The 14,628-nt window shown below is 38.2% G+C and overlaps 1 protein-coding gene across 1 annotated transcript; it reads left to right on the top strand.

Annotated features, from left to right (window-relative positions):
* Positions 1 to 662: 662 nt before the first annotated feature.
* Positions 663 to 13,900, top strand: LOC133287405 (topless-related protein 1-like). Its single transcript, XM_061485005.1, has 24 exons — positions 663 to 704; positions 1,247 to 1,339; positions 1,449 to 1,628; positions 1,735 to 1,848; positions 1,937 to 2,095; positions 2,294 to 2,514; positions 2,625 to 2,746; positions 2,840 to 2,951; positions 3,070 to 3,179; positions 3,275 to 3,344; positions 3,436 to 3,506; positions 3,596 to 3,691; positions 3,807 to 3,902; positions 4,001 to 4,128; positions 4,226 to 4,460; positions 4,652 to 4,813; positions 5,164 to 5,310; positions 10,924 to 11,034; positions 11,158 to 11,340; positions 11,681 to 11,812; positions 11,899 to 11,994; positions 12,848 to 13,036; positions 13,163 to 13,326; positions 13,686 to 13,900. Exons 2-24 carry the CDS (start codon positions 1,254 to 1,256, stop codon positions 13,870 to 13,872), a joined length of 3,171 nt encoding a protein of 1,056 aa, XP_061340989.1. The 5' UTR covers positions 663 to 704; positions 1,247 to 1,253; the 3' UTR covers positions 13,873 to 13,900.
* The last annotated feature ends 728 nt before the right edge of the window (positions 13,901 to 14,628 follow it).

Raw genomic sequence — 14,628 nt, 5'->3', positions numbered from 1 at the left:
TTTTTCTCTTACGAGGAGCAAGAACAGTTTTTTTTCTCTTATCAGAATCTGAGGAGCAAGAATGATTTTTTTTTTCAGCGAGCTTATCATACTAATAACGTGTTATAAAAATAAGAGATAACGTGTTGTAAAAATAAGAGGAGAGCTAAGGGAGAGACATTAAGACAAAGAGTATAGAAAACAAACGGCGTAAAATTTTAATTATCATCAACTTCATGCATATGTATATATAGGAATACAATCAAGAATGCGGAATAATTACACTTCAAGAAACTATTAGTGCCGTGGTCATCAATTACATTTTTACTCACCATTGATATAGGAGTTACGAGGTATATCAAATGCATAAACCAAATAATCATCCATATGAGTATGTATTTTATAACAAAAAGAGAATTTTAAAATTACAGGCATTAATTTATAATATAGATTAAATCGAATTGCTGGTATTCATTTTAGAAACCGTCGGTCCAGGTGGAACCCAGCTTGGTCGGACACGTACACCTGTAAGAGGATTTGATAAGCCAATTTACTTATCATATCATTATCAGGTGAGATGAGTTTTATGGGATGCTTATCTTCTCGTCCACCACGCCGATCTTATAAGAGTCAGCCTCAGCCGTCATTTCTGCATTTTCTGCAGAAAGGTTTCCACCACTGAGAAAGCTTCTTCCAAAAATTTCTTCTTTTTATCTTTTTTTAAGGTGAAGCTTTATGCCTTTCGCTCCTTTTGTGTCACTTTCTTTTTTTTTTTCTTTTCCTGTCTTTTTTCAGGAGCCATTTTTTTTTTTATATTTTGCTCTTAAGATAAACAAAGGAGAAACTTTTTTCTTTCTTTTTGGCAATCTCCAACCAAAAATGCGATGGTGGTGGTCACAGAGGAGATACCATTATGCCATGATATGTGTCAATCCAATGGCCCCAACCTTTTTCAATTTGACCGTTCAATAGTAACGTTTTGGGATCTGATTGGTGTGTTCTTTACTTTACCTTTACTTGTGATTGTGGAAACTATTTTCCATAATCAAAAGCCCAAACTCTGTTCTTCTGAGGTTGCATGTTTGGGGGAAAAAAAGGACTGAGTTTTTTAAGAACCCCACTCTTTCATTTTTGTTTTTTTGCTGGCCAATTGGTCTTTCGTTTTTATAAAGCAAAGTTGTAGCGATTGCATTTGTTAGTATTTGATTTGACAAAAAGTTATGATTTTTCTGATTGTGCTGAGTTGGTAATCTGAAAAAACAAACAGGTCTGTTATGGATAAGTCTGTTCTGAGTCAAGAGCTTGTATTCTTAATCTTACAGTTCCTTAAAGAAGAGGGTTTAGAGGAAACTGCACACAAGTATGTCTCCCTCTCTCTATCTAAACTCAGGCTTCTTTGTCTTATCTTGATCATTATTCTTTTGACATTTATTCTTTTTTTTTTTCCCCTTCAATTTTTTGATTCACAGGCTTGAGCGTGACAGTGGCTTCTACTTTGACATGAAGCATTTCGAGGACATGGTGCTTGCTGGGAAATGGGACGACGCTGAGACATATCTTTCTGGGTTCACAAGGGTTGATGACAACAAGTTCTCAATCAAAATATACTTTGAATTGAGGAAACAGAAATTCCTTGAGACATTGGACATGTAAGCTTCTCAATCTCCCCAAGAATACTTAGTTGTTTTCATACATGTATGCTGTTCAATGTTCATAGCCTATGCTTCTCTAAACTCATTTCTCTTATTTCATCAGTAACGATCGTGCCAAGGCTTTAGATATCCTCATGAAGGATCTGAAAGTTTTTTCCCAAGGTCATGAAGAGCTATTCAATGAAATGACTCAGCTTTTGACAGTTAATAATATAAGGTACATGACCTTATGAGTCAAGTGCCAGTTTACTAATTTTAGATATGAATTTTAAGCTTAACCTTTTTGTTTTTTTGGGTCTAAACAGGGATCATGCATCACTTTCAACATATGGAGATGCAAATTCTGTGAGGAAGATGGTTATGGACGATATTAAGGGAGTCATTAAGTCAAATCCTGTGTTCAAAGGAAAGTTGAAATTTCCTGCAATTACCGATCGGAGGTTACGCCATCTTCTAAACCAAAGGTTTCACTCTCTTTTCTCAATTTAAAGTTGATAAATTGTAAGCATATTTTGCATTCATGTTTGCATCTACGTTTTCTTAGGGTAACTGTGCTATAGCCTAAGTTAAGTGCATTGGTTTCATTGTTCCCTACTATTGTTGATATCTGCCGATGCTTTTAAACCACTGGTAGAAAATTTACTTATTATCCATTTTGTTAGCTTAAATTGGCAGCATCTACTTTGTGAAGATCCAGCTTCGGTGCCTGTTATACAATCCCTCTTTGTGAACCACATTTGTAAACCATCTTCGAACCTTTCAGCCCTGAAATCAGAAGAAAGTAATTCGTTGCAAAGGTCTGATAAACATTTGTCCAACTGTAGTTCCTACCCATCTACCATAACTGATTCTCCACTCTTTCCTGCTGCACTAACAAATCCAGGTATGAGCTTTATTCTTGCATTTTTTTTTTCTTTCTTTTAAGTAATCAGTTTAATTCACCGATCCTACTAGTTTGGGTTAAATGTGATGTTCGTGATGATGTTGTTGAAGTATTCATTTTAATTCTTGCTTACATTGATAATCGTCCTTGTCCTTCTGTAAAAACTGCAGTGGATGTTCTGGATCCTAATGAAATATTTTTGAAAGGAATTCCCTGCCAGGCTTCCAATGAGGTCAGTTGGGTGAAACTTTATTGTTCAACCTAGCTGTAAGACTTCCCGTATCTTATCTATGGAATCAAAGTGATGATGTGCCTTCCTGTGCAGGTGACGTCAGCCATAGCAAATGACCCTCCTGTAGAAGTTATTCAGACATTGAAAGAGGATTCCCCTCCTGTTACCATGGATTTTCATCCTACTTTGCATGAAGTTCTTCTAGGTTGATTCATAGAATATGGTCTTTTGTTTGAAAATCATTCTATTTTTTATGTATTTTGAAACAATTGATGATAAAGAATGAAAGCAGCTAATATATAGCTACTGTCATGTTTCTTCAGTTGGAACACATATTGGCAATATAGGACTTTGGGATGTTAATTATGGTAAGAAATTGTTCTCTAGAGATTTTAGAGTTTGGAATATTGGAGCATGCTCCATCAATTTCAAGGTACGTCCTCTTCCAGACTAGATTGTACCCCTGTTACTACTTATCATGTCAATGATCTAAATAGTAAACTCTGAACCACTGCCGATTGTGTTCAGAAGGCTCTGGAAAAGAACTTGTGTATTTCAGTTAAGAAAATCACGTGGAGCCCTTATGGTTCACTGTTTGGTAAGAATCTTTAACTACTTAAAGGGTAAGTCTAGTTGCCAATGATTACAAAGTTTTATTGCTGCTAACTAACTGTTCTTACTTGAAACAGGGGTTGCATTTTCAGAACATATTGTTCAATTATATTCCTATCATGGTGGCAATTGCTGCCAGCATCTAGAAGTAATATATTTCATTTCTCCCCATAAATATCTAATTAGATGGATATAATATATGATTCTCAGTCTAACTTCTAAATGCTATCTTCTCAGATTGATGCTCATGATGGCAGTGTCAATGATCTAGCATTTTCCTCTCTTAATAATCAACTGTTGGTCATAACATGTGGAGATGACAAGACCATAAAGGTCAGTTCTTATAATGGACAATAAATACTTTCTTCATAAAGAAACTGACCTCAGAGATCCCCCCCACCCCCCAACAACAAAAAACCTAACAATGATTTTCTTTACTGCTTTTAAGGTCTGGGATGCTGTTAATGGTGTCAAATGTCATACTTTTGAAGGTCATGATGCTCCTGTTTGTTCTGTTTGTCCTCGTGTGAAGGACCGTATTCATGTAAGAATGCTTTATTGTAGCATCATTAATGTAATAACTTGTTTCATGTATTACTCATTCTCTGTATGTTATGTGTTTCTTGTGCACTTTCACGTCAGTTTTTTTTTTCAACGTCAATCGATGGGAAGATTAAGGCATGGTTATATGATTGTCCGGAAGCCAGAGTTGATTATGATGCCCCTGGTCATGGATACACTACATTGGCTTACAGTACTGATGACCGAAGGTTTTGAGCTACCAGTCTAAAACCCTGTTCGAATTGTGTTTCCTATTAATGACTAATAGGTGATTGTAGTCTAACTAATGCTGATAAACTTTTCTAGGCTTTTTTCATGTGGAAGTGGTAAATTTGGTGAGCCAAATCTTGTAGAATGGGATGAAAGTGAAGGATATATAAAAAAAATGTACAAGGGACTTAAGAAGCCATGCTCATCTACCATCCATTTTGATTTAACTCACAAAGGACTTTTGGCTGCTGGTGATGATCATATGGTTAAATTTTGGGATATGGACAATATTGAGCTCTGGACAAGCACTGATGCCAATGGAGAATTACTAGTAAGTTCTTCAGTTGGTCTTTTGGTTTTCTAGATGCTATTTTGGAAATTGTGTTGGCGTTCCAACAATCCAAAATTTTAAAACTTATTTGATTGGATATCTCTTATTTCTGTGGGAGGTGGTAGTTTTAGTTCAATATAACAAAACTCCAACACCAAAAATGGTATTTTATAGTGTGATTGTTTTTTCAGGAATATCCATGCATTCGCTTCAACAAGGAGGGAACATTACTGGCTGTTGCTGCAAAAGAAAACAAAATAAAAATTTTAGCAATTCACTATGACATTTTGCCAAAATGGAATGAAATTCATCCTGTTCATGAACCCAGTATTCTCCATGACACCTTGGGAAAGGTAAGCATATGTAACTTTACATGGACTATGCTCTGGAGTTTCTTGAGCCTCAAGATTTTAATTTCTTGCAGCATACACAAAGCCCAATTTTGATTGATGCTAGTGCTGGAATCGCAGATGAAGTCAGTTTGTCGTTCGAAAAATTATGAAATAATCTTTTGTATTATGCATAGAATAGTAAATTTGAGGTTTATTTGTCTGATTCACTTGCCTATATAAGCATGATTAACACAAATATCTGTTCCTATTTATCTTATTTTTGGAGTAGGATTACTTTTCTTGACATTTCTTTGCATCTTAGAATTTACTCGTTAACACTCTTTTCAACTTGAATTTTTTTTTTTCTAAAGAATGGGTGCAAAAAAGGCTTGGAGGATGTGAGAACTAATTCAATTGAAGAGTCCCATAACAAATCAAAGTATTGGAATGTTTCCGAAATTTGTAAACCATCCCAGTGCCAGTTCTTGCAGCTTCCTGTTCATTCCAAAATAAACAAGGTATGACATTTATATGCTAATGCCTTATTAGGAATATTGCAAATGGTTACATGTATTATCACTAGTTTTAACAATATTTGAACATTGTTAGAATATTAGATATGATATGATTAGATTTGATTAGATATGATTGGATTCTGTCTTATCCGTAAATAGTCTGAGTGTATTCTGACTGTATTAGGATTAGGTTTGGATTAGGTTTGGGCCTTACACTTAAACCCATTATGGTCTCTATATATTGTAACTCCCTGACACAGATCAATACACAACATATTCTTTTACATTTAACTTGGTACCAGAGCTATTTCGTTCTGGGAACCCTCGCTTCCGCTTAGAAATCTTGTTCTTCGCTTTAAAACCTAAGCCCACTGCTTAGGAGTCATCTTTTCTTTGCCGTGCGTCCTTCCGGTAAGATATCAAAGGCTGTAAGTCCTCTCCAGGAATCTTCTTCACGTGTCCACAGTCACCGGAGCACCATCAGCCACCGTCAGCCACTGTTCAGGCTGCCGGAGTACTTTTCCGGCGAGTTTTCAGTCTAGAACGAACGCGAACAGAACCCTCTCCTCCCGGCGACCTGCTCTGTGGAAGTCCGGCCACCATCGGAGTTGTCACGCGCTCTCACGCGCCTCCAGTCTTCTCTGCGCGTGGGCTTCACGCGCCACCTTCTGCCGGCGCGTGAGCACTATTCCGGCGGCTTTTTCCGGCCGGTCTTGGACAGAGAAGCTCGTCTTCTCCTCCTCTTTCTGGATCTGTGGATGGTTCTTTGTGGGTCTGACTTTTTGTGCGCACCTCTTCTTGATTGGTGATCAGGTTCGTTTCTCTTTATTCGGTTTGTATCTTTGTGATTTGATACTATGGCAGCAAACCCTCCAATTCATTCGGAGGTCAAGTCTCCATCTCCTCCTTTGAGAAATTCTCCCAATATCATCTCTACCAATATTGGGTCCATTACCTCTTCAAAATTGAAGGGATCTGTTAATTACAAGAACTGGGCCACCTCTGTTCGAGTTTGGTTCTTTGGACAAGGATATGGGAACCATCTCACAACTAAGTCTACTGATGTCCCTAAGGAGGACAAGTCTGATTGGGAAAAGATTGACAACCAACTTCTGAGTATCCTCTGGCAATCCATTGATCCGATTGTCTTGGATATCTTTTATTCATTTCAAACTTGCACTGAAGTGTGGGAGGAAGCAAAAAACCTCTACACTAATGATGTTCAGCAGCTCTATTTCATCATCTCTCAGTTTATGGAATTGAGCAAATCATCCGACATTCAGATGGAGACATATATTGGCAAGAGTCGCTCTTTGATGCAGGCATATTTGGATATGCTGCCTTACCCTACTGATGCTACTGCATATCGAAAACAAGTGGAACGTCTCTTTATGGTTGCCACACTTTCTGGCCTTCCCGAAGAATATGATAATGTTCGTGATACTATCTTGACTAGTGGGGAGCCTGATCTATCCATGACGTATCAGCGTCTTCTGAATTTGAATAAGAAATCTGCTCCTGCATCGTCTTCTGATGTTGATTCTACTGCTCTAGTTTCCCGTACTGATTTTCGCGGGCATATTGGAGGTGGACGTGGTCGTGGTAGAGGCCCAGGAGGCCAGGGCCCAGGAGGCCCAGGAGGACGTAGCCCAGGAGGTCGTGGCCCAGGAGGCCCAGGAGGTCCAGTCGGACGTGGTCAGCGACCTCGTTGTCATTACTGTCAGCAACTTGGTCATTATGAGGAACGCTGCTACACCAAGTATCCTCACATGCGACCTTCTTTTGCTGCTAATGTAGCTCAATCGGATACTGCTTCAAATGGTTCAGTCTCTCTCTCCTCTGAAGAATATGCAGCATTCCAGGCCCTTCTCAGGAAGTTCTCTCCTCAATCTCAGGCCTCTGCTTCAGAAACTGGTAATCCTGTTGCTTGTGTTTCTCATTCTGCATCACTTGGTCCTTGGATATTTGACTCAGGTGCTACTGATCACCTCTGTGGTAATAAGGAACTCTTTTCTTCCCTTACATATTCTAATAATTTACCCTCTTTTACTCTTGCTGATGGAACTAAGGCCCCCGTTCATGGGATTGGACAAATCTGTCCAACCTCCTCATTGACCTTGACATCTGTCTATTACATTCCTCACATCCCTTATAATTTAATATCGGTTAGTAAATTGATCAATTCTCTTAATTGTATTGTCACATTCTCAAACCATTCTGTTTCTGTGCAGGACCCGGGTACGGGGAAGATGATTGGAGTGGGCCGTGAGTCACGGGGTCTGTTCTACCTTGATGTGCCGAGTCCTTCAGTTGCTTGTTCTCTCACAGAATCTCCACAGCTCATCCACAGTCGTCTCGGGCATCCTAGTCTTGCGAAATTGCAAAAGATGGTTCCTCTTTTATCCGATCTTCAAACTTTAGATTGTCAGTCATGTCAGCAAGGAAAGCACATACGCTCCTCCTTTGCTAATCGAGTCAATAAACGAGCTGATGCTCCTTTTTCAATTATTCATTCAGATGTTTGGGGTCCTAGTCGTAGTGTGTCTATTTTAGGTTTTCGGTATTTTGTCACCTTTATTGATGATTTCTCCCGTTGTACTTGGATTTATTTAATGAAAAACCGTTCTGAGTTGTTTTCTATTTATCAAAAGTTTTCTGCTGAAATTCATACTCAATTTGGTGCTTCTATTCGTATTTTACGTAGTGATAATGCTAAGGAGTATGTTTCTGTTGACTTTTCTCACTTCTTAGCCACACAGGGTACTTTACACCAAACCACTTGTCCTCACACTCCACAACAAAATGGAGTAGCTGAACGTAAGAATAGACATCTCATTGAGATTGCCAGGACTCTTCTTATTCACATGCATGTTCCTCTTCACTTCTGGGCTGATGCAGTCCTTGCTTCTTGCTTTCTCATCAACCGCATGCCTTCATCTGTGCTTAATAATGATATTCCTCATAACTTATTGTTTCCAGATGTTCCTCTCTTTCCTCTATCCCCACATGTTTTTGGTTGTACCTGTTTTGTTCATGATCTCACTCCTGGTAAGGATAAGTTAACATCCAAAGCCTTTAAATGCATTTTTCTTGGTTATTCTCGTCTTCAAAAGGGTTATCGCTGTTACTCTCCTGACCTCAAGCGTTACTTAGTTTCCGCGGATGTCACCTTTTTTGATCAATAACCCTTTAATTCTATCCCATCTCCATTGTCACAGGTTGATCATGTCCTTCCTGTTCCTTTTCTTGACTTGTCTTTGCCAGATGCAGGTGCTTCTACTCCAGATAAGCCATCACCTATTGCTCCAGTACCTAAGGACCGTCCACTTCTCACTTATCAGCGTCGTAAGACAGTACCTCCAGTCGACTCGACCCCTGCTGACTCATTGCCCTCTGCAGTTGATTCTTCCCCTCCGGATCCTTCACCAGAGGCTCTTCCCATTGCTCAAAGAAAAGGTACACGTACTACTCGTAACCCTTATCCTCTTTATACCTTCTTGAGCTATGATCGCCTTTCTCCTCCTCATTTCACCTTTGTTTCTAGTCTTTCTTCTGTTTCTATTCCTAAGACCACAGGTGAAGCACTTTCCCATCCAGGATGGCGCCAAGCGATGCTTGATGAGATGACCGCACTTCATACCAATGGCACTTGGGACCTTGTTTCTGCTCCTCCAGAGAAGTCTATAGTTGGTTGTCGCTGGGTGTTTACTGTGAAAGTTGGACCTGATGGCCATGTTGATCGTCTCAAGGCACACCTAGTTGCCAAGGGTTTTACTCAAATCTTTGGCCTTGATTATAGCGATACATTCTCTCCAGTCGCTAAGATGGCGTCCGTCCGCCTATTTCTTGCCCTTGCTGCTGTTCGTCACTGGCCACTCCTTCAACTTGACATCAAAAATGCCTTTCTTCATGGTGATTTACAAGAAGAAGTTTACATGGAGCAACCACCTGGTTTTGTTGCTCAGGGGGAGTCTGGGAAGGTATGTCGTCTTCGAAAATCCTTATATGGTCTCAAGCAGTCTCCTCGAGCATGGTTCAGTCGCTTCAGTTCTGCTGTACAGGCGTTTGGCCTAATTCGCAGTAAAGTTGACCATTCTGTATTCTATAGGATTACATCTCCTAACAAGTGCATCTATTTGTTAGTCTATGTTAATGACATCATCCTCACCGGAAGTGATCAAGACGGAATCCATCAGTTAAAACAACATTTATTCAGTGCATTTCAAACAAAGGACCTTGGGAAGCTGCGTTACTTCTTGGGAATTGAGGTGGCGCAATCTAGACAGGGCATTTCTATCTGTCAAAGGAAGTATGCCTTGGATATCCTAGAGGAGACTGGTATGTTGGGGTGTAAACCAGTTGATACACCAATGGATCCTAATGTTAAGTTATTGCCCAGACAGGGGGAGCCGTTATCTGATCCTGGACGTTATCGAAGGCTGATTGGGAAGCTCAATTATCTTACTGTGACTAGGCCAGATATTTCTTTCGCTGTCAGTACGGCCAGTCAGTTCCTTGATTCCCCTTGTGATTCACATTGGGATGCTGCTGTGAGGATCCTCCGATACATCAAAGGAGCACCAGGAAAAGGTTTGTTGTATTCGGATAAGGGAAATACAGAAATTTGTGGTTACTCAGATGCCGATTGGGCAGGATCACCCTCGGACAGACGCTCTACTTCTGGTTATTGTGTCTTCTTCGGAGGAAACTTAATCTCATGGAAAAGCAAGAAACAACCTGTTGTTTCCCGATCTAGTGCAGAAGCTGAGTATCGTGCAATGGCAAATACTACCTGTGAGTTGATCTGGTTAAAGCAGTTGATTCAGGAGCTTCATCTTTGTGAACAGAAACAACCCATGACACTCATCTGTGATAATCAAGCTGCGCTACATATATCCTCTAATCCTGTTTTTCATGAGAGGACCAAACATATAGAGATTGATTGTCACTTCATTCGGGAAAAGATTCAGTCAGGAGAAATCAAGACAACTTTTGTCAACTCATCTAATCAACTAGCAGATATTTTCACTAAAGCTCTTAGAGGTCCTCGGGTTGAATACATTTGTAACAAGCTTGGTGCTCATAATATATACGCACCAGCTTGAGGGGGAGTGTTAGAATATTAGATATGATATGATTAGATTTGATTAGATATGATTGGATTCTGTCTTATCCGTAAATAGTCTGACTGTATTCTGACTGTATTAGGATTAGGTTTGGATTAGGTTTGGGCCTTACACTTAAGCCCATTAGGGTCTCTATATATTGTAACTCCCTGACACAGATCAATACACAACATATTCTTTTACATTTAACTAACATGATACATGTCATCCTTTAATGTGTAGCTATCATCCTGTTACTCTATTATTATGTTGGGCTCCCTTTTACATAAATGTCTTGGAAGCCTATTGTAATCAGAAAATAACAATTGCTACTGGATTCCATGGATTGATACCTCTTAGAAACATGCCAGCCACCTATACCGGCTTAAAAATGGAAAATTTAATTCGCATGATAAATATAAGATGGGATATACAAGATAACAAAACAACCAGGGAATTAGGTTTCCCATAACAAGAAACTATCATTAACTTTCCCTCTGATGAAGCACAGATTGTTAGACTGAGTTACACCAATGCGGGAAATGGCATTTTGGCATTGGCATCAAATGGTGATCATCTACTTTGGAAATGGCCACAGGATAACCTTAACTTGGATGGAAAGGTAAGTGGAAACATCAAATTCACTTTTTTCATATGGATTCTCCCCCTCACTCCCCCCCTTCTTTTCAGTTTTGTTACTTTGTCTGTAGTTGAATTTATTATAAAAGATAAGTAATACATGCAGGCAACTACCCAAGTTTCTCCTCACATCTGGCAACCAAGGAGTGTTTTGCAATTGATGAGAAATGACCTTACATTTACTAACAGTGGAGACCTAATTTCCTCTTTTGCTTTGTCTAAGAACGATTCATATCTCATGTCAACATCAGGGGGTATAATCTCCTTATTCAACATGTTGACGTATAAGGTAACCTTAAAAGATAGAAGCCCGCTGTTCTAAAGCTTCTTCATTTCTATTAAAGTATTTAATACTGATATTTTGATATCATTGTAGAAGGTTCCATTTCATACATACATTCATTATGATTTTTCAAAAAATTATAGAAATCATCCATATGCATCAACATTTTCTAGGATCAGAATAATGGATTTTTCATTTAGTTATCATGTATATTTCTCTTTCATCCTCCCTCATTAGTTCAGGAACTTCATTCATTTATTCTCTCTCTTTTTTTATTTGAGATCATGCTACTACATATCTACATCGACTTACTAATCATATGTCACAAATTACCTCTAATTTACAGGCTGTGACAACTATCGTGCCTCCAGCACCTATGGCAACAACCTGTCTTGCTTTCTACCCTCAGGATAATAATATACTTGCCGTTGGTATGGATGATTCCAGTATACTTATATACAATGTCCGTACAAATAAGGTATATTTCTTCCTTTATTTGACAAAGATATGCATCATTGCCTGCTTCAAGGAAGCTGAAGCTATTTTCTGTGTCTTTTTGTGCAGATTGAAATCTTGCTTGAGGGCCACTCAAAAAGAGTTACTGCCCTTGCCTTCTCAAGTAGTTCTAATCTTCTTGTTTCTGGTGATATAAATGCTCAGGTTAGTATTTAATATTCATCACGTGCATCATTTAACTGCACAAATAATCTAAAACTAGCACTGCTTGGAATTACTTGACCTATCATTCTGATCTGGAAAAATTGTCCCAGTGGCTTATGTATTAAAAAAATATTAACACGCTCTCATGCACTTTCTATCAAAAGAAGAACAATGATAACGGCCTCAAACACAAAATTAGCCATGCCCTTGGAACCAAATTCACATATATTTTCTAACGAAGGCATACACTAAGTTATTCGGTTACAACACGGAACTATCTTGACTTTTTTTTTTTTCTTTTCTTTTTTCGTTTTATATTTTATTTTAATTATATTTTTTGATTTAGTTTTGTTGTGTCCCCCATCTCCACTATTATTTTGGTGAACAAAAAAAATTCCAGCTTGAAAAATTGAAAATATTTGATACGTTGAGTGTGCTACATGAATAATTAGTTGGAAAAATTAATTAGTTTTTTGTATCAAGAGTATGATGATGTGACTCATTATTTTTCTATGCATGAATGAGCACGAGTTAAGTAGGTTAAATAATGCATTGGAATATTAGGAGAGTAATTAGGAGTGATTGAGATGAAGAGTAGGGAATTAATCTTGCACCGATAACCATGAGATTTTGAGCAAAAGAGTTAATTTATTTGGTGTACACTTCACGCATGAAAACACTTTAGGTCTTGTTTTGTTTCTCGCTTAAGATGGTATAACAGATGAAATTTTTTCTAAGCACACTTTAAATCTAAACCCAGCTAATGTTTAAAACTGATATAATACTGTGATTTATTATTAAATGAACAATTTTTGGTTAAGTTGTTTTCTCATTATTTTAATTTCTCCCGCAGATTGTTGTATGGAATACCAATGGGTGGGGAAAACAGAAAGATAGGTACTTGCAAATACATGGACAGCAGGTGCCAGAAGGACTATCTGAAACTCACATTCAGTTTCACCAGGATCAGAAGCACTTCCTTGCTGTACGTAATACTCATCTTGCAACTTATGAAGCAACAGAACTCAGATGTGTCAACCAGGTTTTCTCTTCTTTCCCTCTCATATTACGTGGGTGTTTTCTTCAAAGCGAGCTGTTTCTTACTAAACAAGTATATATATATATATATATATATATATATATATATATACCTTTTTGTTTCATACAGTGGGTTCCAGAAGTTCCGGTGGTTATCTCCCAAGCAACTTTCTCATCTGATGGCCAAACTGTGTATGCCAGTTTTGTTGATGGAACTCTGGCAATATTTGATGCTTTCAATTTTCAGATGCAATGTAGGATTAATCCCTCTGCTTACCTTTCTTCAACTTCAAGGTATGTTTTTCTTTCTCGAGGGTTGCAATTTCAAGGCTTGCCAAAGTAATCATATGAATGCTGTCAAGATAAACCATATCAAAGTCCTTTTTCGCCATAATGCATCTTAGAAGAGAAATACTGCTAGTTTATGCTTGTCAGTTAGACACTGCTTTGAATTCTTACTATCACTACGTGATTTTTTTAGTTCACTGTTGATTACACTCATTTTACTCTGCATATCACAGTCCCAATAGCCTCGAGACTGAGATAAACATGGATAAGCATCAAGCATTATTTCAAAGCTTATGGATTGTTCGTTTATTCATTATACTTATTACCGTGCCACGCATTGTAATTATATAATTTGTTTATTTCAGTTTAAGCATCTATCCACTTGCCATTGCTGCGCATCCACAGAAGCCGACCCAGTTTGCTGTGGGGCTCACAGATGGTAGGATTTTCGTATTTGAGCCTCAGAAGCCAGGAGGTGATTGGAGCAGCTCTGCACTTAATGATAAGGAGCCAATGAACACCAGGTTTATGATGGGAGTGAGTGGGTTCTGAGGTGAAATAGTCCAAAGGAAAAATAACCAAGACCCCATAGAAAGTGAAAAATTTTATTTGAAATATTTATGTTCGCTTTAGAATTATAGTCTATAGACTTAACAAGGGATTTGATCCGTATGTATCCTATTTGATGCAGTGGCATTGTAGTCAATTTGACTTGCAGCCCATGAAACCAAGCTAGTGATCATTTTTGCTTTTATAAATGTCATGCAGATCATGAAAATAAATGTCAGTATTTTAACATAACTATAGAGGTTGAGAAAAAGAAAGTAAAACTATACAAATTGAAGACCATGCAGATGAAGTTTTAATAATCATTATACGCCGTTTTAATTAATTAGGTTGGCTTTTATATAAAAAATATCCACTTCAGAAGCTCCAGCTAGTTCAAACTTTTCAACTGAAACCTCAAACATTCCTCCCATGTTGGAAGGCCTAGCTTGTATTCCACAACAGAGCGTTCATACAATAAGGTACCCCATAAAAGATATACCTCATCTTTGCAGCCTGCTCTGAAGCTTCATTAGGAGTAATATTCTTGTAAAAGACTATCCAAGCCTATTTTCTCTAACTCTGGTTTATATTTATCTCTAATTTGGATATTCTATTCAAACGCTGCTCCTCAATCTCCTCCCACATCAACATGCCTTTCTGCATGCTGTACTCTGCCTTGTTTATAGAGCTGTAGAACCAATATTGTTAAAACGTAGAGTCTACGTAGAAACGGTAAGGGTGAGCAAAAACATAAAATCG

Source organism: Gastrolobium bilobum, unplaced genomic scaffold (genome assembly GCF_033153095.1).
Source record: "Gastrolobium bilobum isolate Gb01-03AN ecotype WA unplaced genomic scaffold, APGP_CSIRO_Gbil_v1 utg647, whole genome shotgun sequence".
NCBI lineage: Eukaryota > Viridiplantae > Streptophyta > Magnoliopsida > Fabales > Fabaceae > Gastrolobium > Gastrolobium bilobum.
The sequence above is the reverse complement of the archived record's forward strand: the minus strand, read 5'-3'. Positions and strand labels throughout refer to the sequence as shown.